The sequence below is a fragment of the Poeciliopsis prolifica genome, unplaced genomic scaffold, assembly GCF_027474105.1.
Source record: "Poeciliopsis prolifica strain line A6 unplaced genomic scaffold, Auburn_PproV2 SCAFFOLD004, whole genome shotgun sequence".
Classification (NCBI taxonomy): Eukaryota; Metazoa; Chordata; class Actinopteri; order Cyprinodontiformes; family Poeciliidae; genus Poeciliopsis; species Poeciliopsis prolifica.
In genome coordinates this window covers 10,131,453-10,158,286 of record NW_026562379.1, presented here as the reverse complement: position 1 = coordinate 10,158,286, position 26,834 = coordinate 10,131,453, and the positions used below count along the sequence as shown (strand labels likewise).

At 37.4% G+C, this 26,834-nt stretch overlaps 2 protein-coding genes across 5 annotated transcripts; one reads left to right on the top strand and one right to left on the bottom strand.

Annotated features, from left to right (window-relative positions):
• The first annotated feature begins 690 nt into the window (after positions 1-690).
• LOC129359366 (TRPM8 channel-associated factor homolog) lies at positions 691-16,084 on the top strand. 3 transcript variants are annotated; one of them, XM_055028943.1, is made up of 12 exons: positions 691-769; positions 7,847-8,581; positions 8,793-9,009; positions 9,430-9,724; positions 10,299-10,594; positions 11,198-11,372; positions 11,481-11,575; positions 11,921-12,131; positions 13,515-13,751; positions 14,253-14,476; positions 14,911-15,024; positions 15,301-16,084. In XM_055028943.1, exons 2-12 carry the CDS (start codon positions 7,938-7,940, stop codon positions 15,532-15,534), a joined length of 2,742 nt encoding a protein of 913 aa, XP_054884918.1. In that variant the 5' UTR covers positions 691-769; positions 7,847-7,937; the 3' UTR covers positions 15,535-16,084. The 3 variants fall into 3 exon arrangements, with proteins under 3 accessions (XP_054884918.1, XP_054884919.1, XP_054884917.1); XM_055028944.1 differs by lacking the exon at positions 691-769 and adding an exon at positions 2,377-2,395; XM_055028942.1 differs by lacking the exon at positions 691-769 and adding an exon at positions 2,732-2,830.
• Positions 16,085-16,513: 429 nt separating this feature from the next.
• On the bottom strand, positions 16,514-26,818 carry zgc:162193 (TRPM8 channel-associated factor homolog). 2 transcript variants are annotated; one of them, XM_055027983.1, is made up of 13 exons: positions 26,471-26,818; positions 25,917-26,022; positions 25,022-25,795; positions 24,421-24,637; positions 24,026-24,317; positions 22,680-22,981; positions 22,415-22,589; positions 21,616-21,710; positions 21,234-21,444; positions 19,517-19,753; positions 19,205-19,428; positions 18,953-19,066; positions 16,514-18,852 (listed from the first exon to the last, which is right to left on the bottom strand). In XM_055027983.1, the coding sequence occupies exons 3-13, from the start codon at positions 25,666-25,668 to the stop codon at positions 18,619-18,621; spliced, it is 2,748 nt and encodes a 915-aa protein (XP_054883958.1). In that variant the 5' UTR covers positions 25,669-25,795; positions 25,917-26,022; positions 26,471-26,818; the 3' UTR covers positions 16,514-18,618. The 2 variants fall into 2 exon arrangements, with proteins under 2 accessions (XP_054883958.1, XP_054883959.1); XM_055027984.1 differs by having other exon boundaries at positions 25,917-25,970.
• Positions 26,819-26,834: the final 16 nt, after the last annotated feature.

The window sequence follows — 26,834 nt, the reverse complement described above, 5'->3', positions numbered from 1 at the left end:
TTTTACATCAGCAGGTTTTTTCATGAGGTGATTATAGTGTTTTTTTTTGTTTGTTTTTTTAAATAAATTGTGATATAAGTACCCACCTGTATAAGTAATAAAAATCATCAAGACATTCATACAATTGGTGAATATATGTAATCTTACTTAACTTGCATGGAAATTGAGCATAAAAAGTGAAAATGTTTGCACAGTATGTCCACTTTATAAATAAATGCTTTTGATGACATCCTGCCTCACTGAAAACAACCTGATCATGAGCTTAATTTCTCTATGACCTGTGATTTATTTTTCAATCAAATAATAAGTCTTTCAGAAATTATTTTTAAATTAAAATGAGACTCAAAATAGTATAAGTGTACAGTTTTAAGTGTATGTCCTTCTAGGGTCAAAGGTTATGTTTTTTATGTCTTGGAAAGAGGAAAGACATAAAGGAACCAACATTAAATATATTTGCTAAAAAGTTTGACATTTCTGAAAAAATATAAAGCTTCAACTTTTTTTCAAATTAATTTTTGCAAACGGTTTATTGTCACATGCAAAAATTACTTCCATACAAGTCATATAATCCCTTTTTCAGAAATCTCACCCTCCCTTCTACATACATTATCAATGATTCATTTTCTCAACAACGTCAGGAAAGGTAATCATTAATGATTTGCCACAGCTGTAGATAAAAGTCTGTCGGCACATCCTCTTCATTTTGAGAGGTAAATTTCTGTTCCCTGCCAGTCAAAGAAAAATCATCTGCAGATCTGCAGCTTGCACAGTGAGTACATGTATTCCTCATAGTTGTACCAGTAAACTAAAACAACTTGTAGGTTTTCTTCTCAATTTCGAATACAGGAAAGACAGATTATTCCTAGCTCTCATCAAAAGAGTCTTAGAGCTTGTAAGCTTCTGTAAAGACTGTAAGTTTGAAATAAAAAGCATTTTGATTTGAAATTTATAGAAAAATCTCTACTCAAAAACAATATTTTGAATAGTGACTGTGTATCCTCCAAAAAACATCTAAAAGCAATTAGCCAGTTTCTAAATTTTTAAGCAACCAAAATATTCCTACTTTCAGCTTGAATAAATGAAACTAAAAGTATTGTTCTAAAAAATTATATTCAGTCCCATAAACAATTATGGCACTAAAGATGATTAAAAACACTCAATTTGCACATCAGTTTATTACAAAATTAATTTTGTTCTAAGTTAATTAACTATTGGCATTTTTTTAATAACTTTTGATGACAAATCGGGCTGCTGTACACTGGAATTTCTCCGTAATCTTGTCAAAATCTGGGGAATTTAAGAAGAATATAAGTGTTTCAACAATCACTTTGAGCCTTGCTGTCGAGCAGTGTTTCTCAATTCTGGTCCTCAGATCCTCTGCCCTGCATGTTTTAGGAATCCTCAAATCCAGGGCTGGAGGGCCGGTGTCCTGCAGGCATGTTGAACTAGGCACACATCTAGAAGTTGCAGACCGTCCGGCCTGGATTTGAAGACCTCTGATTTAGTTGTTTAGGAGAACTTGAACTTGATGGCATGCAAATGAGGTCATGCAATCATTTGACTGAGGTTATCTGGACCAGACACATCTAAAACAATAAAAACAGACCAGAACTGAGAAACTCTGCTGTGGAGACAAAGACCATCTAATGTATTTTCAGGAGGAGAAGGGTTTCTCTGTGGATTTTGTCATTTTAACCCAGTAGAGCTCTCTGGTGATAACTTAAGAGAGTACAGCTGACCATAAGGCACCTTCAATCATGCACATTGAATTCAAAATCTTGAATCTGAGGTTCTGAAATTTTATAAGTCATTTTGCGACCATAAAAGCCACTGTATGATCACTTGTGTCCTCAACTGATGCTGAAGACTTTTTTTCTCTCTGTCTGAAATAAATATTTAAACTTACAACTTCAAGAACCAGGTAAGAGTCAAGCATGTGCAAATCAAATGCACACATTTCTAGCTGGGCCAGAAATGTGTGCATTTCTGGCCCGCTATGAGCCTTTCTCCACTGTGGAGTGGAGCACATCCCACATTCTGCATAGATTAGATCCAGCTATGGTTTGGAGAGCAGCTAATTTGTAATAATTGATCATATTTTGGCATCTTTATCACTGAATACTGTACATGTAGAAATTTGACATTTGACAATGTACATTGGAAATTATATTTCAACCAATTGGACTGATGTTCTTGGATATGGAGCATGAGAAAAGAAAGAAAAACAGAAGCTTATAAAACAAACTTGTATGAACTTGTTCAGAAACATCATTCCAAACATTTTTTTCTCTTTGGTAAATTTAAACCCAGAGGACCAGATAGGATTTTCACGCAAGGAGGCCCACGCAAGGAGGACAAACAAGAAAGTGAAGCATTATGTGGTGTGGGAAGATTTGTAAGTTGATCAACATGAGAGAGGCAGGAAACTATAAGATCTGCATCTTCTAGCTGCTCCTTTTTCACAAAAAAATGTATGTAAAACTGCATGCCAATGGACATTATTGTGTATTTTTTGGTAATGTTTCTATTGTTTATGGTCTGAAACAAATAAAAGGCTGCACAAGTATGAGCTTCTTTGACCATTAAAGTGAACCTAAAATCTCAGAAGACTGCAAAGTCATTGCGTGAGGAGACAGAAAAGGTAATATCTCTGAACTAAATGTTCATTGGACAATCACTGAATCCCTCCCTGTTTTTTCTCTTGTTCGCTTTTCCTTGGAAAAAGAATAAAAAGGTGTTTCGTGTCAGTAAACTATCTTCATCAGAAACTGCTTGGAAAGCTGCACATTGGGACAGGTTTCTGTTTTTAGAGATTTCAAGTTGCACACAGGTAAAAACAGCTATATTGATTCTATTGACAAAATGCTTTTTTAAGAAACACAAGCTAAGAATTATACTGGTATATCAAATTTTACAAATGTTAAGTCTACATTTTTGTATCTAGCTTAAACACAACTAGCAGTTAGTCATTACTGGCTTGATGATGTTCAATTAAATGACTTAATTTAATTTATTTTAATTTAATCCAAAATTTTTGTTATTAGATAGTAAGTAACCTGCTTTTGAACTAAATTATTAACTCACATTAAGTTAATGTAAATCCTTTATTTTAAAATATTACACTCACAAAAGTCCTTGCCAATTTATTATGCAATACTTTTTATTCACAAAACTGTTTTTCATAACCCAACAGTGAAATGACTATTAATTAAGCTAATTTAACTGGTGCTATATTTACACAAATTTGGGAACAATATTATTTATAAAAGTCAATTTATGTTCGGAATATGTTTCTGATTCTTATGTAGTTAATGATCTTTTTTCTTTTGTAGAATCAGATTAATTGTAAACATATTAACGTTTGAACATGATTAAGAGGTTATTAAAGACAGTATTATACAAGTTATTAAATTTTTTGGTAGCAAAATTTGGTGGGAAAGGTGTGGCAGCCTCGCTCGCCTAGAATCCTTCAGTGAAGAATCCAACATTTATTTTAGATTTTGTGTTCATTCCTTGAAAGAGTACCAAATCAGTCTGACCAACATTTGAATTGTGTATCCTTTTAACATAGCGTTAAAGTATGAGGGGCTGTTTAGGACAAAAACTATGAAGACTCATACACATACACAAAATATTAAAATTGCACATATATACTATTAAAATGTCACATACATATACAATTTTTCTCTCACATATACAATATACTAAAATTTTGCATATACACTATTAAAATATTACGCACATAAATGTTTTCTTTCTCACATGCAGACATAAAAGATTAAGTTTGCACATATAAACTACCGGTAATAAAATACTGCATGCACATGCACTTTTTTCTCGTATGCACGCAAACAGGACTAAAATTGCACATATACACTACTAAAAAAATCACACACACCCATACACACAAAGCATACAGACATGCTATTCTGAATGATAAGTCAAAAATGATATTACATCTGGAGTAAGGTACATTACAGCTGGAATAAGGTACATTACAATTGGAGTAAGGGACGTTACATCTGGAGTACGGTATGTTACATCTGGAGTAAGGTACATTACATCTGGAGTAAGGTACATTACAGCTGGAGTAAGGTACGTTACAATTGGAGTAAGGGACGTTACAGCTGGAGTACGATACATTACATCTGGAGTAAGGTATGTTACATCTGGAGTAAGGTACATTACAGCTGGAGTACGGTACATTACAATTGGAGTAAGAGACGTTACATCTGGAGTAAGGTACATTACAGCTGGAGTAAGGTACATTACATCTGGAGTAAGGGACGTTACATCTGGAGTACGGTATGTTACAGCTGGAGTAAGGTACATTACATCTGGAGTAAGGTACATTACATCTGGAGTAAGGGACGTTACATCTGGAGTATGGTATGTTACAGCTGGAGTATGATACATTACAGCTGGAGTAAGGGACATTACATCTGGAGTAAGGTACATTACATCTGGAGTAAGGTACATTACAGCTGGAGTAAGGGACATTACATCTGGAGTAAGGTACATTACAGCTGGAGTAAGGGACATTACATCTGGAGTAAGGTACATTACATCTGGAATAAGGGACGTTACATCTGGAGAACGGTACATTACAGCTGGAGTAAGGGACATTACATCTGGAGTAAGGTACATTACAGCTGGAGTAAGGGACGTTGCATCTGGAGTACGGTACATTACAGCTGGAGTAAGGGACATTACATCTGGAGTAAGGTACATTACATCTGGAATAAGGGACGTTGCATCTGGAGATCGGTACATTACAGCTGGAGTAAGGGACATTACAGCTGGAGTAAGGTACATTATAGCTGGAGTAAGGTACATTACAATTGGAGTGGGACGTTACATCTGGAATAAGGGACATTACATCTGGAGAACGGTACATTACAGCTGGAGTAAGGTACATTACATCTGGAGTAAGGTACATTACAGCTGGAGTAAGGGACGTTACATCTGGAATAAGGGACGTTACATCTGGAGAACGGTACATTACAGCTGGAGTAAGGTACATTACATCTGGAGTAAGGTACATTACATCTGGAGTAAGGTACATTACAGCTGGAGTAAGGTACGTTACAATTGGAGTAAGGGACGTTACATCTGGAGTAAGGTGCATTACATCTGGAGTAAGGTACATTACAGCTGGAGTAAGGGACGTTACATCTGGAGTAAGGTACGTTACAGCTGGAGTACGATACATTACATCTGGAGTAAGGTACATTACATCTGGAATAAAGGACGTTGCATCTGGAGAACGGTACATTACAGCTGGAGTAAGGGACATTACAGCTGGAGTAAGGTACATTATAGCTGGAGTAAGGTACATTACAATTGGAGTGAGGGACGTTACATCTGGAGTACGGTATGTTACATCTGGAGTAAGGTACGTTACAGCTGGAGTAAGGGACGTTACATCTGGCGTAAGGGACGTTAAATCTGGAGTATGGTACATCACAGCTGGAGTAAGGGACATTACAGCTGGAGTAAGGTACATTACATCTGGAGTAAGGTACATTACATCTGGAGTAAGGGACATTACATCTGGAGTAAGGTACATTACATCTGGAGTAAGGTACATTACATCTGGAATAAGGGACGTTGCATCTGGAGATCGGTACATTACAGCTGGAGTAAGGGACATTACATCTGGAGTAAGGTACATTACAGCTGGAGTAAGGTACATTATAGCTGGAGTAAGGTACATTACAGCTGGAGTAAGGGACGTTACATCTGGAATAAGGGACGTTACATCTGGAGAACGGTACATTGCAGCTGGAGTAAGGGACATTACATCTGGAGCAAGGTACATTATAGCTGGAGTAAGGTACATTACAGCTGGAGTAAGGGACGTTACATCTGGAATAAGGGACGTTACATCTGGAGAACGGTACATTACATCTGGAGTAAGGTACATTACATCTGGAGTAAGGTACATTACATCTGGAGTAAGGTACATTACAGCTGGAGTGAGGTACATTACATCTGGAGTAAGGAACGTTACATCTGGAGTAAGGTGCATTACATCTGGAGTAAGGTACATTACAGCTGGAGTAAGGGACGTTACATCTGGAGTAAGGTACGTTACAGCTGGAGTACGATACATTACATCTGGAGTAAGGTATGTTACATCTGGAGTAAGGTACATTACAGCTGGAGTGAGGGACGTTAATCTGGAGTAGGTACATTACAGCTGGAGTAGGGACATTACAGGTATTACATCTGGAGTAAGGTACATTACAGCTGGAGTGAGGGACTTTAATCTGGAGTAAGGTACATTACAGCTGGAGTAAGGACATTACAGCTGGAGTAAGGGACGTTACATCTGGAGTAGGTACATTACAGCTGGAGTAAGGTACATTACATCTGGAGTAAGGACATTACAGCTGGAGTGGAACATCTAAGGGACACACAATTACATTACACTGGAGTAAGGTACATTACAGCTGGAGTAAGGGACGTTGCATCTGGAGAACGGTACATTACAGCTGGAGTAAGGGACATTACATCTGGAGTAAGGGACATTACATACTGGAGTAAGGTACATTACATCTGGAATAAGGGATGTTACATCTGGAGAATGGTACATTACAGCTGGAGAAAGGGACATGACATCTGGAGTAAGGTACATTACAGCTGGAGTAAGGTACATTATAGCTGGAGTAAGGTACATTACAGCTGGAGTAAGGGACGTTACATCTGGAATAAGGACGTTACATCTGGAGAACGGTACATTACAGCTGGAGTTAGGGACATTACATCTGGAGTAAGATACATTATAGCTTGAGTAAGGTACATTACATCTTGAGTAAGGTACATTGCAGCTGGAGTAAGGGACATTACATCTGGAGTAAGGGACATTACATACTGGAGTAAGGTACATTACATCTGGAATAAGGGACGTTACATCTGGAGATCGGTACATTACAGCTGGAGTAAGGGACATTACATCTGGAGTAAGGTACATTACAGCTGGAGTAAGGTACATTATAGCTGGAGTAAGGTACATTACAGCTGGAGTAAGGGACGTTACATCTGGAATAAGGGACGTTACATCTGGAGAACGGTACATTACATCTGGAATAAGGGACGTTACATCTGGAGAACGGTACATTAAAGCTGGAGTAAGGGACATTACATCTGGAGTAAGGTACATTGCAGCTGGAATAAGGGACATTACAACTGGAGTAAGGGACATTACAGCTGGAGTAAGGGACATTAGAGCCCTAAGTGAATCTCTGAGCACTTGAGGAGGGAGCCATAGAGAACGGCTGGCCGAAATTAGAGTTCATAAATCGATGAAGCTAAACGTTGCTTACTCCTTGGATTATGATGTAAAACTTGCTGTTTTACATTTATCAAATCAATTAAGATATATTAATTTTATTCCCATATATTGATTATTTCCCTGGACTTTGCTTGATATAAGTTATGATTTAAGAAAATAATGCTGAAAATGGCACTGACCAATGATTCATGCCTCACATAAAACGTACTAATGACAGAAATCCTCCATGCTAATTGGGGCGCTGGGCAAACAAATCAAGACTGTGTTTTCTTCTTAAGGTTTTAAATATACTCATGGGAAAAATAGGTTTTTGTAGAAACAATGCTATAATTTTAAAGTACAAGTAGCTGAGGAAGTTTTACTTAATTTTTATTAAGACAATTAAATTATTTACTTAATATTTGTGAATGTGTTAGCATGACAATGCTCTGTCATTGCTAACAGGGGGTTCATCATCAAACCCCCTCTGTTTTGTAGGAGTGGTGCATTGTGGTGGTATGACTCACATGATACAGCATTTTTAACTTGAACATTTTGTTTCTATTGCAGGAAGAGACACTGACACACCATCTCTTTGGAACAACTATCTTTTATCCATTACCTTCTTCAAACAAACTACCCAGCATTAATTCTTCCCATCATGTCCAACCAATCGACCCAGTCTTACCCTCAGGATGCCTATAAGGCTCTGATGAGAGGAATTCAGAAGGTGGACCTTCAGCACTCCAGTGTTCCTTGTAACTTGGTGCTGACAGGAGATGCCTTTCCTGTAGTGATGAACAGCCAGGGTCACATCCTCATGGCTGCTTCTGTGTACGGCCGAGGAAGAATCGTGGTCTTGAGCCACGAGACCTACCTGACCCTCTGTCCTGCTCTGGTAGATAATGCTCTCACCTGGCTGGGAGGAGGGAAGTCTGCCAACCTGTCTTTAGGTGTATCAGAAACAATGAAAGGAGTTGTTGAAAACCTCAACAGATCCACCTACAAAGTTAGACTTGTTGAGAAATTTAGAGCAGATCTGGGTGTCGGTGTGTATGTAACAGATGCGTACCCAGTGGGTCCAAAGGCAGAAGAGCTGATAGCCTTCATGAAAGCAGGGGGAGGCTTGCTGATTGGTGGACAAGCTTGGTGGTGGGCTTCACAGAATGAGGATAAAAATCTAATCCTTGAGTTTTCAGGGAATAAAGTTACAGGAGTAGCAGGAATCTACTTTAGTGCTCAGTATGGAAAGGCAGAAAATCTTCCCATTTCCCCAGAGATCCCATCTTCCTGGAAGACAATAGAGTAAGTGTAAACTCTTGTTTGACTGCAAATTCAGACATTTCTTTTTTAATATGTGATCATTCTTTAAATGTACGTTTTAGAAATCCAATAGAGAGCTTGATTCTCAAATTATCCATCATACAGTTTTTATGGTGTTAATATTCAAGACTTATTTTCTCCTTCACTCATCATCACAGCTTTACATTTCTGTCTCTATCTTTTTGCTACACAGTTGTGCGATGGATTTCAAAAAAGATCTGGAGTTCTTGCTGAATGGAATTTCAGATTTTGATATTAAAGGAGATGGACTTCCCTCTGAGGCTTTGGTCCATGGCCCTCTTGCTTTTCCCATTGGTACCACAGATAAAAGAAAGGCATTCCTGGCAGGAAGCTACTATGGTCGGGGACGGATTATTGTGGTGACACATGAGTCATTTCTGCAATACGAGGTGCAGTAAAGGAGAGCTGAAAGTTTGTTTTTGTTTCACTAAAAAATGAATTATGATTTATGCAGAATGAACTATTATACTGTCAAAATATTTATATGCTAACATTACAATGAAGGGGTCTTCAAATCCAGGCCTTGGAGGCCAGTGTCAACTTTCAGATGTGTCTCTGCTTCAAAATGTGAGTCAAATAATAAAGTCATGAGCAGGACTCCTGATAACTTGTCCTCTTACTCAGAATAAAATTCAGCCTTTTGATTCAGGCATGTTGGATCAACAGCACTTCTGAAAGTTGCAGGACACCAGCCCTTAAGGCCTGGAGTTACATAATGTATGGTTTCATATTCTACATCATGGTTATTGGCTGAGAACTACGAATACTTTTAGTGTCTCTTCCTCTAAATATCTTCTCTTTTCTAACAGAAACTGGCATCATTTTGGAAGAACGCATTTGACTGGTTGGATCAAGGCAGAAAAGGAGTGGTTGGATTTGAGCCATGCATCAAACCTTTATCCAACTTAGGTTTGACATGCAAGAAGACAAACTTCAGGGAGGAAGTCCTGGAGCTGAGTGTGTTTGTGTGCACAGCATACATTGACATGGACGCTGAGTTGATCCAAAACTTTGTGGTCAACGGAGGAGGCCTGCTGATGGGTGGACATGCCTGGTACTGGGCATCGACACACATTGGCCAGAACCCCATGCAAGACTTCTCAGGTCTGATGCCACTTTTCTTCACATTTAAAATGAGCCATCAGGCTAATAAACCAACACAATAAAACAGAAATAGATTCTGTAAGGAGCTGAGCGAATATCAAATTTATGTGAGATTTGGAACTCAACATGAAGAAAAACTACTTCAAAATATTAGTGGAAACATCTAGAAAGCTGGTCAGTCATAATAAATGAACCTTTGATAGCTGTAATGCCAATTCATGTTTTCGTACATATTATCAGATGGAAGGTTAATAATTATTGTCATGCTATTTTTTTGTCAAAATGAAAGTACATTGAAATTATTTTCTAAATAAATAACACTAATTTATTATATTTTCAGAGATTCCTTGTCTTACTCCTATTTCAGACACAAATGTCTATTTGAATTATAATTTTAAGTCTTTATCTGCCAGGGGTTTGAATAAATTTGGGCTTTGCTACATTATGGTGCTATTATATGCCTGTGTAGAAGTTCCTTTTTTATGTGCAATTTGAACTGACTAATATCTAATTCAATAAGTCAAACTAAGATGTCAGATTTACAAGTTTATTCTGCACAATTTTCTTGTTCCAGGAAACAAAATTTTGAGCAAAATGGGCTTGGGCTTATTAACAAACACCATAAAAGCAGATGTCTACAAAGCTCCTGATCCAACTCAAGTCAACAAGTTCCATTTCCGTCATCTCCTGCATCGATTTGCTGGTCATGCTCTGGAGGGCATAAAACTCACAAAAGAAGAAGAAGAGAACCTAAAGAAACTGGGATCAGAGACTGCCTTGTTCTTGAAGATAGAGGATTATGACTGCATCTCCTACGTACAGATTCTGTCCCTTCTGACTGACATTTTAAAGAAAGAGGGCGTCCAACAGGTGGGAATTATACAATTAATTTTCTGTTTCCTTCTCTACTTTAAATCTATTCAGTTTAAAAATAAAATATAATTGGGTATTTCAAAATAGAAAGAAATGCAAAAAATTATACATACATTATACATCAAAAATGTTAGAAACAACCTTTTTGTCCATTTTCAGCTGTAAGTCTTTGTGTTTCTTCTCTCCTATATTGTTATGGACGTATGATTCGGTGGCCTTACTATGTCTCTTTTATGGGCATGTGCACACAGTTACAGAACCAAAAAACATATAGGACTGGCGACAATCAATAATTTATGTTAGTTTATGTTATCCTGGAATCCTGAATAAAAAGGGGCACATATTTATAAAATCCCTTATTTTATGTTAAATATTTTTATTTAATAGTTACTATTTTTTAAAAAAATCTGTTTTACTTTGACATTGAAGTTTTTTGTAACTATTTTTTTTTATGTTACAAAACCTTGCTGATTGTGATTTAATTAAAAAAGCAACAAAAGGAGTACAACATGCCAGGGGGTGAAAACTAGTTGTAATAAATATCAATTCTTTTGCAAACCACTGGTTTCTAAGAGTTAATATGAACTATATCATTTCAAGGCGAGTGAGCAGAATCCTGTGAAGAGTCCCAAAGAGCATGGACTCCTCAGTCTGGCAACCAGCGTGTACGATGCTTCCCTAAACCAGGAGGAGCTCCTGCCTTACATCATAAAGGATAACCCGCCACTGCCTGTGGTCAAGAACCAACAAATCATGATCACTGCACAAACAGGAGGTCAGAACCCACTGTTGTTACTGAATTAAAAAAAAAAGTGAAAACATATTTTTGTATAATGGTGAAAATGAAATAACTCATTGACTATTTTTCTTGATTGTGTGACAGAACATGAGGAGTGGATCAGTACAGGCCTGTATCTTTCTCCTGGCATGAAGACAGAAATCATCTTACCAGCAAAGTTTGTGAACAAGAGATGGAAGGTGATATACATGAACTCAAACTATTGCTGCCTTTATTTCCCTAAACATTATACTAAATCCTAAAGCATTTGAATGAAATGTAATTCTAATACTACGAACATTAGTGCTTTAAAAGGAACATGTAATGCATAATCCACTGTTTTTGCCCTAAAATATATTTTGGAGTGCAGAAAAGTTTTTATCTCTCCCATTGCTGTGTAGATATCTTTATATTTTGTTTGGGACATATTTTCAATTTGTTCAGCTTTCTTGACTACTTATGTTTTTTGAACAATCACAATATTTCCTACGGAACAGGTAATTAAGTTCTGTAAACTAGTAATACTTGATCTATATCACCTTTAGATCCAAATAGGCTGCCAAAGTGATGAGCTGCATGACGAGAAGTTACGGAGAGCTCCATATGTTATCAAGAGTTTTCCTATTGCATCAGAGAGGGTGCAGGTGTGGAACTTGTGGGGAGGACTCATCTACCTGCTGGCTCCACGTGACGTGAAGGTGGAGAACGAAAAGATTGTGGTTCAGGAGGCGATCACTGCTCCTTATTACAAGTCTGGTGAGTGTGTCTCATGCTCCATAAGGGGATATTTTGATAATCCAATGGATTTGAAATGCTCTAAGATTCCTGGTATACTGTGTAAGTCTCATCCACTGGTTGGTTGGTAACTTAAAATGTAAAAATACAATTTTTCCACTTCTCTTCCATTTCGATTGCAATTGTTCCTGTTTGTTTGGGTGTGCTATGCATTTTGTTTGAAAACCCAACTGTAACGATCAACTTAGAAAATGAAATGATAACTTTCCATGATAAAAAGGAGTATTGCTAGGATCACTTTTTTAGTGTCAGTAAGGAATTTCATTTTTAGGGATTCTCACATCTTTACCAATGGTGCCAGATATGGAGATTGCTCTATTCCATAAAACAAACAAGACTCTGGTGTATGCAGTCATAATAAAACTGAGTTTGTTCCTTTCAGAAGCTTGCACACTGGCAAAATTTGATAGATAACACAATCATGGAGACATCACAAGAAACACAGAAAACTTCCAGCTAGATTGTAACTAGATATAAAGCATATCTTATTTATAAGCAAATATGCTTATAAATAAGAATGGATTGCAGCCTTTTTTCTCACGATTTGAAAATAAGGTGTCTTTAAATCTGACACTTTTTCCTTTATAGGTCACTTAGGTTAATCATATATTTTGTTAATATCAGAATAGCAAGCAAGATAATTGTTTGATTATTTTCTCTAAAGCAGTGCTTCTCAACGTTTTTTCGGCCAGCACTCCCCTATTCATTGTCCAGGTCCCTTACCGCCCCCATCAAAGAAATTGTAAGCTACTTTGCACTGATTAGTTTAGAGTTCATATTACTATCACTATTGTTGATGTTTTGATGTCTTTTAATTTTAATAAATGGACATTCAAGTTAAAATTAGTAGGCCTAAATGTAGCCAATCACAGTGGAAAAAAAATATTTTTGTTCTGTGCAAGTTTCTGATGTTAGTTGCTAAATATTGCACAAAATGACCAGATAAAAGATGTACAACAATACCAGTTTAAACTTTGATCTAGTTGCAAAAAGACAGTGCTTTACAACATTAAAACATGGATAGAGCTGCAATTATGCCCGTCATAACTCTTCTTCTCTTCAGTGTTTCTGTTAGTTTCTGATGGTGCAACTCTGTGCTGCCTTCCAGAGAATGGGACATCTGTCCATTTTGAATTGCAAATTGCTTGCTATGGTATATTCTCTATGAATAAAAGATTGAAATATTTCAAATTAGATCTCAAGAGAAGCTTTCTTAAGTATATTTCTTTTTGGAAAATATACAATTCACATTGTGTACAGTTTTGCCCTTGTATTGTTATTGGCTTGTTTTTCCAGGTTTTTCTAAGTTGCTTTCATCACAACATCCGTCCTTGTTTTCTTCAGGTGCAACTAAAGAAGCTGATTGGTCCTCTCTGCGCAAAGCTCCAGCACCCTGGGCAGAAATGGAGTTTGAGAACATCATCCTAACTGTACCTTCACACATCATTCGTGACCTGGAGAATGTTTTGGAGGTGGAAAAACTCTGGAATGCCATCATGAAGGGTGTTGCAGATCTGGCTGTCATTCCACAAAAATTTATCCGCAAAGAACGCATTGTGGCTGATGTGCAGATATCTGCAGGTAAGGAGGCAGGAAATGTAAAAAGAAGTTAAATTATTGTTGCATTTGCATAATTAGGATGAATAATTCTGCAGAAATTTCTTTTAATCTTAGCCAAGCAACTTAAAGTGACAAATCTAAACAAATACTTAATATAAAGTAAACACAAATTGTATTTTTGATATTTAAGATTTCCATAGAAAACGAGTTAAAATATAATTCAAAACTATCAAGATGCGACACTTTCCTTTACAACACAAGTCTTTACTTATTTTATGTGCTACATGAAAGATCACAGTACACCATAGCAATGAAACTTGTAACAGAGTCATGCTATAATCAGCTTAAGGACTTCTTTTTGTCTAAATATAATTTGATTCAAAATCATTAAATTTAAGGTGGAGAAAGAAGACAACATTGTTGCTGTGAGGAAAGCAGCTGACTGAAAATGAGAAAGATGTCGATTATTTTCTGATCTTAGTTGCACTGAAATCAAAACTAAATTATGTTTCCTCCTCCCAGGTTGGATGCATTCAGGCTATCCTATCATGATGCACTCGTCCATAGGAGCTGAGCTGTTCAACCCGCAAGATGCCCGGACCAAAGGCCTGTGGGGAGAAATTCATGAACTGGGGCACAACCAACAGAGAAGCCCCTGGGAGTTTCCACCACACACTACAGAGGCCACATGCAACCTGTGGTCAGTGTATGTGCATGAGGAGGTTCTGGGACTTGACAGAGCTAAGGTGACTTAATATTTTTAGACTGAGTATTTTAAATGTGAGTTTTATCCAGTTGTTTATGACTATTTATGCCTCAATTAATCACATCCCCCAAATCACAGAGAAGAAGCAAGAACAGAAGTTCAGGAACACTGAAAAGCAGCAACCTTTTGTTGTTGAACAACAAATATTCTTCACATCATACAGCAGATTGCACTTTACTCTGGCAGATCAGACTTGTACTGTGTAGATAGTGATGTTAATAAGTTTGTTTCATTTACAGATTGTCAGATTGACGTCAAATAATTGTATTTGGTGTCAAGTCTAGAATTGCCTTTAGACTCTATGTACATGTTGCAACAAACATGAATCTGGTAATAATCAGATAATGTTTATCTAAGTCACAGAGTGAACTTTTGTTACCTTTATCTAAAATGAAGTCATTGTCTTTAATCCAGGCTCATCCCTCCATCACTGCAGCCAGTCGAAAGCGCTCTGTAGAGGAATACATTGAAGGAGGCAAGAAGCTCAGCGACTGGAAGGTTTGGACCGCCCTGGAGACATACCTGCAGGTCAGTGAACAAACAAATAAAAATAATTTAAAGAAAAAACAGTAAAGGTTTGGTCGAATGTTGGTCTTCCAGTAGGTGAATTGATAGTTTTGAATGATTGAATTGTGAATTCAAGACAACAATTTTCAGCCTACTCTTTAATCGCAGAGGACACATTATTGAATACAATCAATGGTATGAATGCTGATGTACAATAAAAAGCCCTTTTGAAATAAAAAGACAGAACAGTCACTGTGCTTATATCACATCTGCATAATCCTGTTTTCTTCATTGTAGCTCCAGGAAAAGTTTGGCTGGGATGCCTTTAAGAAGGTGTTTGCTACGTACCATGACATGACCAACCATCCCAGTGACAATGAAGGGAAGATGAACCTGTATGCTGAGACTCTCTCCAGAGTCGTGAACATGAACCTGACTGGATTCTTCAAAGCCTGGGGATGGCCCATCCAAAAAACCACTGAGAAGAAACTCTCCAACCTGCCTCTCTGGACCGATCACTCAATGGCCTAACATGATCGCCTATAACTAAAACTCCCCCTGGGTCGAGTTTAAACTGTAACCTGGTTTAATTGATAATGATTGCTGTGGTTTGTTTTTTCTTCCTAGTATAATCCTATAATTATTGAATGATTATTGAAATGAATCATGATTATCAAGGACTGATTTTTGTGGTGATTGATTTTAAAGATGATATTAACAAGATTTAATATTTTGCTGCAGAAATTAAAACACTAGAGAAGAGTTAGCTTAAAGACAATTAAGACAATTAAAGCATCATGAAAAGCAGTTAATGATTCAGTTTGTAAACATGTTGGCCAATGACTCATAAAAAACAGCATAACAAATATCACTTCATTATCTTTTGTTGTACTCATATATCACAATTCTAATTTCTTTAAGTAATTACTGTTCTCTCTTGTCTGTACATTTAAAAACTCAGTGCCTTTGTGTTTTCCAGTTCTGACTTGTAATGTCTTAATGGTTGTTTGTCACAACTGTTCTGCTAACCACAATAAAATTGTCTTTGTTGACAAGATATTGTCTCAAGACATTACAAAGATTGATATTGCATTTTATTGTGTGGCTCTAACCCTTAACTGAAGAATGAAAAGAGAGATCTAAAGAAATGACATCTGAAAATGTAAAGGATAAAACTATTGAGCTTAATCAGGATGAATGTGTCTATAGCAACTTAAACACATTCAACAAGTGGACTGATCTTCAGGTATGATTGTAATGATCATCTGGAATAATCAGCAGTGAGTTGGAAGTTTCTCTGAACTCTTTGACCTGTGGTGTATTGATGGGGCTTTAGTTAACTTTAAAATGGCTATGTCAAGTCAGCAACAAGACAGTTTAAAAATGCTTTGCCTCATGAAAACATCATACAGTTATCAATTATGAAACAAGCAGTAAACTTTACATCTTGTCAAATACATAAGAAATATGTCAAAAAAAATGTTACAGTAAAAACTCGGATGGCAGAGACTCATTTTTAAAAAAGTTTATTTCATACAGATCTGTGCAGCGATCTGGGGAAAATCAAAGTTGATAGAAGAATTACCCAAGAGCCATGAAGACAAGCTATCTGTCATAAACATTCGAGTCGTACCATTTTTGACTTTTCTCACTACATGCCTTTAATCTTGCCAACATAATTAAAACTTTATGGATTAAGAACAGGAAGTCATATGTGAACAGTGCATCTGGAAAGTATTCACAGCGTTTCACTTTTTTGACATTTTGTTATGTTACGGCCTTATTCCACATTGCATTAAGTTAATCTCTTTCCAATAAATTCTACCCACATACTTTGGCTTGTCCTGCTGAACGATTTACTTGCCACTGCTTTTCCAAATTAAATCCATTTGTGTAAACGTCTCAAAGATGATCAATAAAAACAGATCAGTTTTGAGTTTCAAACAAAGCTGCAAATACTTGAATATGTGATTTTTTTGTATTAATTTAAAAAATACTCAGCGTTTATTCCACATTGTAATAACAGAGAACACGTGTGTAATATTTTGAAGAAAGATATTCTTTTAATACGTAACAAAGCTCTTACATAAAATGTGGAACACCTGAAGCAATGTGAATACTTTATAGAGGGACTGTATAAAGGCAGATGAGCAAATAAATTTAGTAAAACTATTTGGCAAAAAGATAATGCCTTGGAAAAAAACAGTGAACTTCAGACTTTGTTTTTCTGCAGTTTTTTGCATAAACCAAGACACAAAAGAATTCAGGATAATCAAAACTAATCAATGAATCTGAGATAGTTACATTTGTTGTTACTAGTTGTGAACTTACTTTTGAGTTGGTTCTTGCAAAATAAGAACTTCAGACAGAAGAGTTGGAGCTTCTTTTTTTACTCTGTTTTAGTGTAATTGATTTATTTTATGGAAAGTTATGTGATGTTATATAATTTGATAATTCAGAAAACTGAGTAAAACATTGAAGTTAAATAAAATAGAGATGTAAAGATGCAGTCAGGATTCCTTTCCACTGGAGTTATCAACCCATGAAAAGGTTTTATGACATTTCTGTGGATTGATAAGACCAGACAAGCCTGGAAGGAAAATTATAGGCAAATAAGCAGAAACGTGTTTCAACATGATCTCTAAGGTATGAGACTCCACCTGAGAAACAGAGTATTATTCCTTTAGGGAAAAAAACAACAAAAAAACCCTGAAATATCAGTGACTCTACAAGCCTCAGTTACACACATAAAAAATAATTTTGCTGATTAACTTATTTGGTTCATAATGATTATTTTAATGCAAAGATCTGTTAAAAGTTTATTACAAATAGCTGATTAAAAGTGTCAAGAGCAACAAAAATGCACACAAATAAAAACATGGGAAATTAAACTAACAACTGAGCAGGAGCTCAACTTTTTCTGCCTTCCTTGATATGCATTTATTTAATTAGATAAAGCGTTCATGAATTGAACTGATATAGGCCAGTATTAGCCCTGCAGCAGGTATTGAGATAGCAGAGACGGTAGAAAAGAAGTTCCTTGCTTCAAAGGTTCAAAGGTGTTTTTGTTGTTTTATTAATCTTTGCCATGTAGCAGCTTTTTGTATACTGTAAAGGGACCCAAAAATTAAGTTCCTCCAGCAGTGATTAACAGGTAATATTGCAATAAGTAAAACAATATAATTCAATCATATGTACATCCTAATATCATTTGTGTAAGACATCAATACATAATTTATCTATATCCTATGAGCACATTGGTCTTACATTTGTTTTTTTTTTTTTTAAAGATACAATTACCCCTTCATGCCCCTTTCATAAAATCTTTGTTGCCACAAAATCCTACATAACTTCTGAGATCCTTTGCCAAGATTTTATGTGTGCAAATAATTCAAAGTAACAACAAAGTTTTGCATTACCCATGTTTTTATATTCTGCTCTCCTCTTCCCGAGTGCATGTAATATATACCCTTCTCTTTTAAATGTTATAAATAAAGTTGAAAATGCAGCAAAATCATCCCAACTTGTAGCTAAATTACCTCAAACTAAAGCTCATCTAAAGAAAGTGGCCCTCGTAACCATGTCAGTGCTCAGAAACAATCAGCTCTTTGCAATTCAGACCATTGGATGATCAGTCCAAGCAGGTAGGCTGGATAGTTTCTGTTCAGTGGCCTGTTCGATAGGCCATCCCCAGGCTTTGAAGAATCCAGTCAGGTTCATGCTCACAGTCTGGGAGAAAGTCTCTGCATACAGGTTCATCTTCTCTTTGTTGTCATTGGGAAAGTTGTTCATCTCGTGGTAGGCAGCAAATACTTTCTTAAAGGCATCCCAGCCAAACTTCTCCTGGAGCTACAAGAACAAACAGAGGCCTTTACTAATCCATTTAATGAGACTGAATGTGTTGATGATTTTTTGATAGGTAAAAACAATTTTTTTAACATCGTCTTACCTGCATGTATGTCTCTAGGGCCACCCACATGCTCCAGCTGCTGAGCTGCCTGCCCCCTTGTATATAGTCCTTGGCTCTTTTATTTCGGTTTTCCAAAGTCATCACTTCATGAGCCTGCAATAACCACAGTAAAATGGACTATGTAGCAGAACTTTGTAATTATAGATTCAATATTAAAATAGGAGTCGTTTACCAAATTTCTTTCACACACACACACAAAAAAAAACAGTTTTAGGCACCGTGTTCCTTTACCTTGTCCCGTTTGATACCAAACACCTCTTCATGCACGTACACTGACCACAGGTTACATGTGCACTCTGTGGTGTGTGGAGGAAACTCCCAACAGCCTCGCTGTTGGTTGTGTCCGAGCTCATGGATGGCACCCCAAATGCCATTGGTCTTCACATGGTTCACATCCACCAACTCAGCTGCAGAACCCCTGTGTGCCATTATAGGATAACCTGCATGCATAAATCCTGAGAAAAAAAATAAAATCCTTATAAAGCACTGCTTGGTAGATTCATCAGGACAAAGAATGATGTGTGAGATTAGGAAAATGCCAACCGTGTGAAATTTGAACGTCTGCCACAAAACGCTCCTTCCGTGGAAATTTGTGGGATTTGGCAGCCAGGTCAGCGATGGCCTTCATGATGTCATTCCAAAGGACCGCCAACTTATCAGGATATTCAAGACATCTGACGACATCAGAGGGTACAGTGAGGATGATGTTGTCAAACTCCAACTCCGCCCAAGGTGAAGGAGCTGTACATAATAACGACCATTCAGCTTGTGTTGTAACACCTAAAAAGAAAAAAAAAAACAAAAAGATCTATTAAAACAGAGGAATTAAGTAACACACTTCATTCATTCAATTTAGCAAAACTGTCCCAGAAGTTGGAGCTGGTATTGATATCATCCAAGTTGAGGAGCTCTCTAGTTGAAAAAATAATGTAATTTTCCTTTTGCTTTCTTGCTATCTCACATTAGCAGTAGGAGCGGATTTATATATCTATCTCCATTTTATGTGTTCAAACACAAGAGGAACAGTTGTGTCACAGCATCAACATTGGGTATAAAGCCTGGGGCTGCTTGGCTTATGCCAATGTTTCCAGCTGAAATTCTGTTTGAGCGGAGCAATCTTATTGAATCCTAAAAGGTAACCTGGGAAATATGACTGCTAAGTACAAAGAAACTCAGCAGAAACACATAAAATGCACTACCGCATGGAGAGTGTAGCCTGGAACAGAAGACAATGACTGCCAAAAAAAACAAAAAACAATAGGTTTTTGTTTTTGACCAGAAAACGTTAAATAATAAGTTAAAAGGACATTTAGCTGCTTAGTGGCAAAACAAAAAAAGTAACAATAGGAACTCTAACTTATCCAAAATTGGGTGAGATTTGTGAAAATAAATGGCTGTAGCAGTGTCAGGTCACACACTGGGGACCAACAGTGTGTGAAAGTAAGATGGTTCTCAGGTAAAAAATGTTCTTTTCCCTTGGGATTTATTTTCATATTTCTATGTCAGTACAAAAATCTCTGCTGACGTTCATCAAACTTTTTATTAAGTTAAAAAAAATTCATTTACCATAATTATGAGTTTCTATTTGAACTTCCCCCATCTTATGAAAAGCATTAGCTTAAAGTAAATGTCGATGGAAAAGTAAGTGCAGACACATTCACAGTTTGATGTGAAGAAAAGTAAACTTTTCAGCTTTGTATATTAACCTCTGTTTTACTTTTACCCAACCAAGGTAGAGCTTGCATTTATAAAGTAAACTATAAATGGACTTCCTCTAATAAACTGAGCTTATAAAGTTATTTTCTAGTCTTACCAACCACTCAAAACATTTTCTAAATAGAGTCCCACTCACAGCACGCAAACATTCAAAGGCAATTATGTAGATTGGTACCCATCTTTTCTTTACATTATCATTGTGATATGAAAGGTAATTTGCTGCAGATGTAATTCACAGGAACACTGGACTGAAAGCAGCATGCATTTAAAACTTTGAGTGGGTTGCTGGTCTGCCAGGTCTAAAAAGTATAACCTGGAAGAAATACTTCTCCTGAATTCATTTTCTTCACTGGACAATTCACAGTAGACTGTAAATCTTATTTTTAAGAGCACACTAAAGCCTTTGCCATCACTATTTTTGTTTGGTAATTGATTTGAACCTCCAATGCATGAGATCAATGCTAAATCTGTAACTGAACACCTACTGACTACATCAGAATAGTCTTTAGTTTAGGCATCAAACAGTTTGTACCACCACACTCACCTGATTTAAAATAGGGTGCAGGAACAGCCATTTGTACAACAACCTGCAATCCCTCTGCCTGTGTGTTGGGTGGGGCCACAAGGTAAATGAGTCCTCCCCACAGGTTCGACACCTGGATCATCTCAGAGTTGGCAGGAAAGCGTACGTGGACACATGGAGCTCTCTTCAACTCTGCGGCATTCAGATGATCTGTTTGACAGCCTATCTGAATCTGAGGGTATAATAAAGCACAAGTTAAAACTTTGGGAGGATGTTTCATAGCTTCATTCAAGCCCCTTTCTTATTTTAGAATGAGCAATGAGGAATAATTGCAACCATATGTGCAATAATGGCATATTAAATAGTTCTATGTTAATACAGCAACAGATTTTATGTATAGTACCTGCCATCCTTTGTTGACGATATCTGCTGGTATGGCCACATATGTCTTCATACCAGGAGAAAGGTAGAGACCTGTGCTGATCCACTCCTCTCCTCCTGATAAACACACACAAACAGGAAAGGTCAACATTACCAATATCCATTTTAGTGTTTATTAAGAAATAGCATGCACTTTTCACAGATAAAATCAAAAAAGGGTTTTCAGAACAAAAAACATAGCAAGAAATTACCTCATTTGACCGTGTGAGTAAACTAGCTCTGCAATGGATAACTGTATTGGGTAATGAATATATTGAACTGCAGTAATCAATACAAGATGGGCTGAAAGACTTAACCAGCATCTCCATATCTGCTACCCCCTAACTTTCTGGTGTCTCACAGTACAGCTGAAGTAAAGCTTATATCATATGCATAGAAATTATATAACATATTGAAGGTGGGTACAGTACTACCCAACGGCAACATTTACAGGATGATATGATTTTCAAATTACCTCTGGAACAGGTCTCAGAGTGTTAAATATGATGGTTTGTGTTGTTATTACAGTCCACAAGGAGGTGCCACAAAACTCTGTGTTAGGTCTCCATCTGTTTATTATTATTATTATCAGAATTTACTTTCACAATTTCAGTCTAACTTTATCAGATGCAAAGTTGCATCTTTTTGCTGATGAGAGAGTCAAAGTTGCAGGACAACTGTTGTCCAAGCCAGTGATTCTCAAAAACAAAACTGATGAAATTTATATAATGAACTTGTGGAACTATCCCAAAAAAAAAAAAAACACACACACACACACACACCTGCTGTACTGACATCAATTTTGACCCTGTGATTGTGGACAACTGGCAGCAGAGGATTGTCCATAATGAGGTACGGCAGGAGGTCGTCTGGATGTGGACAAACCTTGTAAACCTCTGCCCCAATGTTGAGCAGAAGGTGGTCTTTGGGACTTTTGACAGGGCATTTCTCGTTCACCTTGGTAGTGGAAATAATAATAAATATTATTGCATGAAACCACTGGTCAGAGATAACTTAAACACTTTTAGTGTGTTTGTTTCTTCTCACCTGTGGCATGCCTGACTTTTTTAAGATGTCTGTGAGTGTTGCCACTACCTGAGAGTAGTGACAGGAGTCATGAGCTTTCATGTTCAAATAGGTAGAGCAGTCGCTGCCCAGTTTTTTGAGGAGTTCCTCCTCGTCTTTACTGAGTTCATCCTGCACAGTCACATGCTTTGCAAAGCGGTGCAAAAGATGCCGGAAATGGTAGGTATCTTTGATGCTCTGGCTGGGATCCAGAGCCTTGTATGAACCTGCTGAAATAGTTGACCCCAGCAGGCTCAGCCCCATTTGGTTTAGGATTTTGTTCCCTGCAAAACAGTCAATGATCAGACAACACAAGACAAACAACAGCAATGCATACTTTCTTTGAACTTTGTGAAGGAGATCCTCATGGACGAAGAAAACCTCCAAACTCCCTGAAAAAGAGGCAACTCCACCCACAGCTCAGCTAAGATTTGCTTATGACTCTTCTAATATGTGCAATGAAACTTGCAATTCCACTACTGTCCTCATGGTGTCCTTAAAACAAACTTAAACTTCCCTGACACATTGGTTTCAAAACAAAATTGTCATCATTCAGTCACGATTAAGTTCTTGTCTGAGTTTCAACAGTAATTTCACTGTAATTTAATGCAATTATTTTACCAGCCTCCCAAATTTTCCTGTTTTTGTCTCAGAATTAACAGATTTTAACATTTAAATCCATTTCATTAGTTCCGAAGTCAAATTTGGTCCAGCCATCTATAATACTCTACCAGTTGGAGTACCAGACGTTAAATACAATATGAAATATTAAACAATGACCATTCCCAGAGCAGATTCAGGATTTTGTCTGTTCTGTCCTCATGGCTGATTCATAATCTCACCCTGAAAATGTTTGAAAAATATGACCTGCAATCTCAGTACATTTCTTCAGGAAACAAACATCTAAAGAGGAAGGAATAAATAAATTTTACTGAAGCACTTTCATCATTTCTACCTTTTTAGTTTTGTTAATCAGTGAGAATTCACATTTAATTAATAATCCATGACTCTGTTATCCTGCAAGGACAATATAAAGTATTACAAGCCATGTCTATTAGCCACTCTTCAAAATAGGAAACATGACAGAACAAAGTATTCAAGTAAACTGATGTTCTTAAGTCTGGGAAAAAAGACAAAAACACATTCTTGAATTCCCTCTCAATTTAAAACTTTTTTTTATGTATGACAAAATGGTATTTGATAAATATCAACAAGATGTTAGTTTGAGGCTTTGCCAGTAAAGGTGTAAGCTGCTGAATATGCAGAAAGCAGAAAAGTGCTTGGCATTTATTCATGATGTTTTATAATAATTTATTCAGGTTTATTACCTCCAAATTCTGTCATTGGGTTTTTTCCACCATGGCTCTGTGCCCAGTACCAGGCATGTCCTCCAATCAGAAGACCTCCTCCTTCTGCTACAAAGTTCTTGATCTCTTCCAAGTGGCTTTGGGGGTTTGATGGAGACACAAACACACTCAGGTCTTTCTTGAAGCCCGTATTCTCCATTTGTAGGCCTGAGTTGGTAGCTACATCAATCCCATTGTTCAGTGCTACTCCAACAACGCCCCTTCGGCCTTCATCAAGCCAATGAAAGGCATTCTTCCAAAACTGAGAATTTGTCTGGTTGTTGGGAGTTGAAAGAAACAAAAACAGAAAAAAAGTTAACCTGAGATGTTCTGATAAACTTTACAAAGTTTTAACACAACCATCTCATTAACTTTACCTCAGCACTCAGAACTGCTTCATGTCCAGCAACGATGACCCGACCTTGGCCATAATAGGCTCCAGCCAAAAATGCCCGCCCACCATTTGCTACACCAATAGGAAATGCTAGTGGGCCATGGACCATAACTTCTGACGCTAGTGCACCATTTGGAACGGCGAGCTCTGAAACACCATGAAGTAAGAACTGCAAGTCGTCTTCAAAATCCTTCCCTACTCTGTATTTGAAAAGTGGAGTGTAAAGAAGAGTTATTCAAAATGAAAAACAGAATTGGAGCTGATATTTATGTCAGATTCAGAAAGGTGGCAGCAGTGAACCAGTTCAATACTAAATATAGAGCTGTTGACTCTGAATTTTGGTCAAAAACAATCTTATAGCATATTAACATAAATGCAACTGCATAACATTTGGTTCTAGTTTTAAATTGAGTGATAAAAAAATAAGTCATCAAATGCCTCAGTTAGAACTTAAATATTTTCTAATCTCTTAAAAAACAAATGATTGTGAATATTACGGTCTTAAAGACAAACTGAAAAATTTTATTCAGACCTTTTGAGCTAAGATAAATAAATAAATTAGAAGAAAAGGAATGCATGCTCACACTACAGCCATGTAGGAGGATGGGATCTGTGGGTAGACTGGGAGGTTTTCCACTTCTGCTGGATTCTTAGAGAAGTAGATCCCTGCAACCCCAGACACCTTGTTTCCATCAAAGTGATGCAGTGTATTCTCCTTAGGGTGATCGGCAGCCCAGCTCCACGCCTGGCCGGCGATCATCACCCCTCCTCCAGCTTTCATAAAGGCCACTAAGTCTTTCGGGTCAGCACCAACGCTGTATGCATCCGTCACATACACACCTGCCTTCAGATTGCCATTAAAGGCCCCCACCACTTGTGCTTGGAAGGTGGACATGCTGAGGTTGTTATTGACCACCTTGACGCTGTTGTGCACAAATACAGAAGGGTCACCTGATCCATCACCCCGCAGCCAGATCAGGGCGTTCTCCACCAGAGCAGGAAAGGCAGTCAGGTAGCCTTCATGACCCAGAACAACAATCCTCCCAGCACCATACAAAGAGGCAGCTATCAGGACCTGACCTTTGCTGTTCATGGCTAAAGGAAAGGCATGGTCTCCGATCAGCAGCAGGTCGCTGGGGACACAGGGACCATTAAAGTCCAGCTCCTTCACTCCTTTCATGAGAGACAAGTAGGCTGCCTCGTGGTTGATTTGGCTGGTTGGGTTAGACATGACGGGATCTAGTTATACTTGATCAGTGAAGAAAATCAAGGACAATCTCCAGCGATGCCTTCAGTTCAATTTGTCAACAGTTAGTTTAATAGCTGCTCTTGCTTGATGGATGAGTGCAGTTTGAGGCCTACAGGAAGAAAAATGATTAAAATACAAAACAATACTGATGGAACTTGTGACATCTGAGTTAAACACAAACATGTAAACCCACAAAAACTATAAAGACACATCATTGTATCACAATTTACCTGAACGTTACATGTATCCCCTCTTAAGTAGATGGGCGCTTCACCAACCACCAGCTTCCCGCACAGTGGCAAGAATGTGAATGAAAGCAGAGCAAAAAGTGACCATCTGCAGAAAAACAATAAGGCAGGACAAACATAAAAGGAGCCACCCAGGATAAGATTACTAGTAAGACTCGTTTATCATGTGGGAGTAACTAATATTTGAGGCTGATGAAAAACCTTGTCACGCCCTGTACTTAAGCGTTTTGTCTTTTTCAAATAAACATAAACGCTTTTGGAAGAGCTGTTTGAAGATACTTAATCCAATGTTCGCACACACAACATACAGGTCTTTAAAAATCAAACCAACTAAGTTTTCTGCCTGTTTTCTTTTATTCCCTGTTTCCCCATCTGACTACGTGGAGGAGAATTCAATGACCCGGAAAGTCTTTCGACTATTTCAATGCGCGTGTACTCATAAGTAAACAATGTAAACAAGTAAAAAATAAAATAAAAAATTCAGTACTTTTTACATGATTTAAAAAGAGGCAGGCATAAATAGTGGTAAAACTCACATTTCGTGTTGCGTTTCACCAAGTTATTGCGAGCCTACACGAGCCTATTTAAAGAGCGGCCGCAAACACGGAAGACTCATATAGACTCGGCTTGATTCGCCAACGCCAAGAAAGCATCAGAAATAACGCTTTTTATCTTCCTCCCTGCTCTAAAATAGTTGGCAACAGCTAAAAGCTGCTTCACGAACGTCGTCCTGAGCCGGAAAAAAAAACAGTGTCAACATTCTCAGTGTGTGACAGTCCTCTGTTTACATGTGTTACTTGATCCTGACATCAAGTAAAAATTGTTTATCGCGTCGGTCTTCATTTAATTGAGGCTATAATACAAAAAGCTCAGCATGTAAAGATGATAGAAATACAACTT

What these genes read in the sequence shown, in the direction of transcription:
- LOC129359366 (XM_055028943.1), top strand. Translation starts at nt 7,938, where the DNA reads ATGTCCAACCAATCGACCCAGTCTTACCCTCAGGATGCCTATAAGGCT. An exon ending in GATCACTGCACAAACAGGAG is followed by an intron (nt 11,373 to 11,480) that starts GTCAGAACCCAC and finishes ATTGTGTGACAG; the next exon opens with AACATGAGGAGTGGATCAGT. An exon ending in TGCTCCTTATTACAAGTCTG is followed by an intron (nt 12,132 to 13,514) that starts GTGAGTGTGTCT and finishes TGTTTTCTTCAG; the next exon opens with GTGCAACTAAAGAAGCTGAT.
- zgc:162193 (XM_055027983.1), bottom strand. Translation starts at nt 25,668, where the DNA reads ATGTCTAACCCAACCAGCCAAATCAACCACGAGGCAGCCTACTTGTCT. An exon ending in CCCAATGACAGAATTTGGAG is followed by an intron (nt 22,982 to 24,025) that starts GTAATAAACCTG and finishes ACTGTTTTGCAG; the next exon opens with GGAACAAAATCCTAAACCAA. An exon ending in TGCACCCTATTTTAAATCAG is followed by an intron (nt 19,754 to 21,233) that starts GTGAGTGTGGTG and finishes TTTTCTTTTTAG; the next exon opens with GTGTTACAACACAAGCTGAA.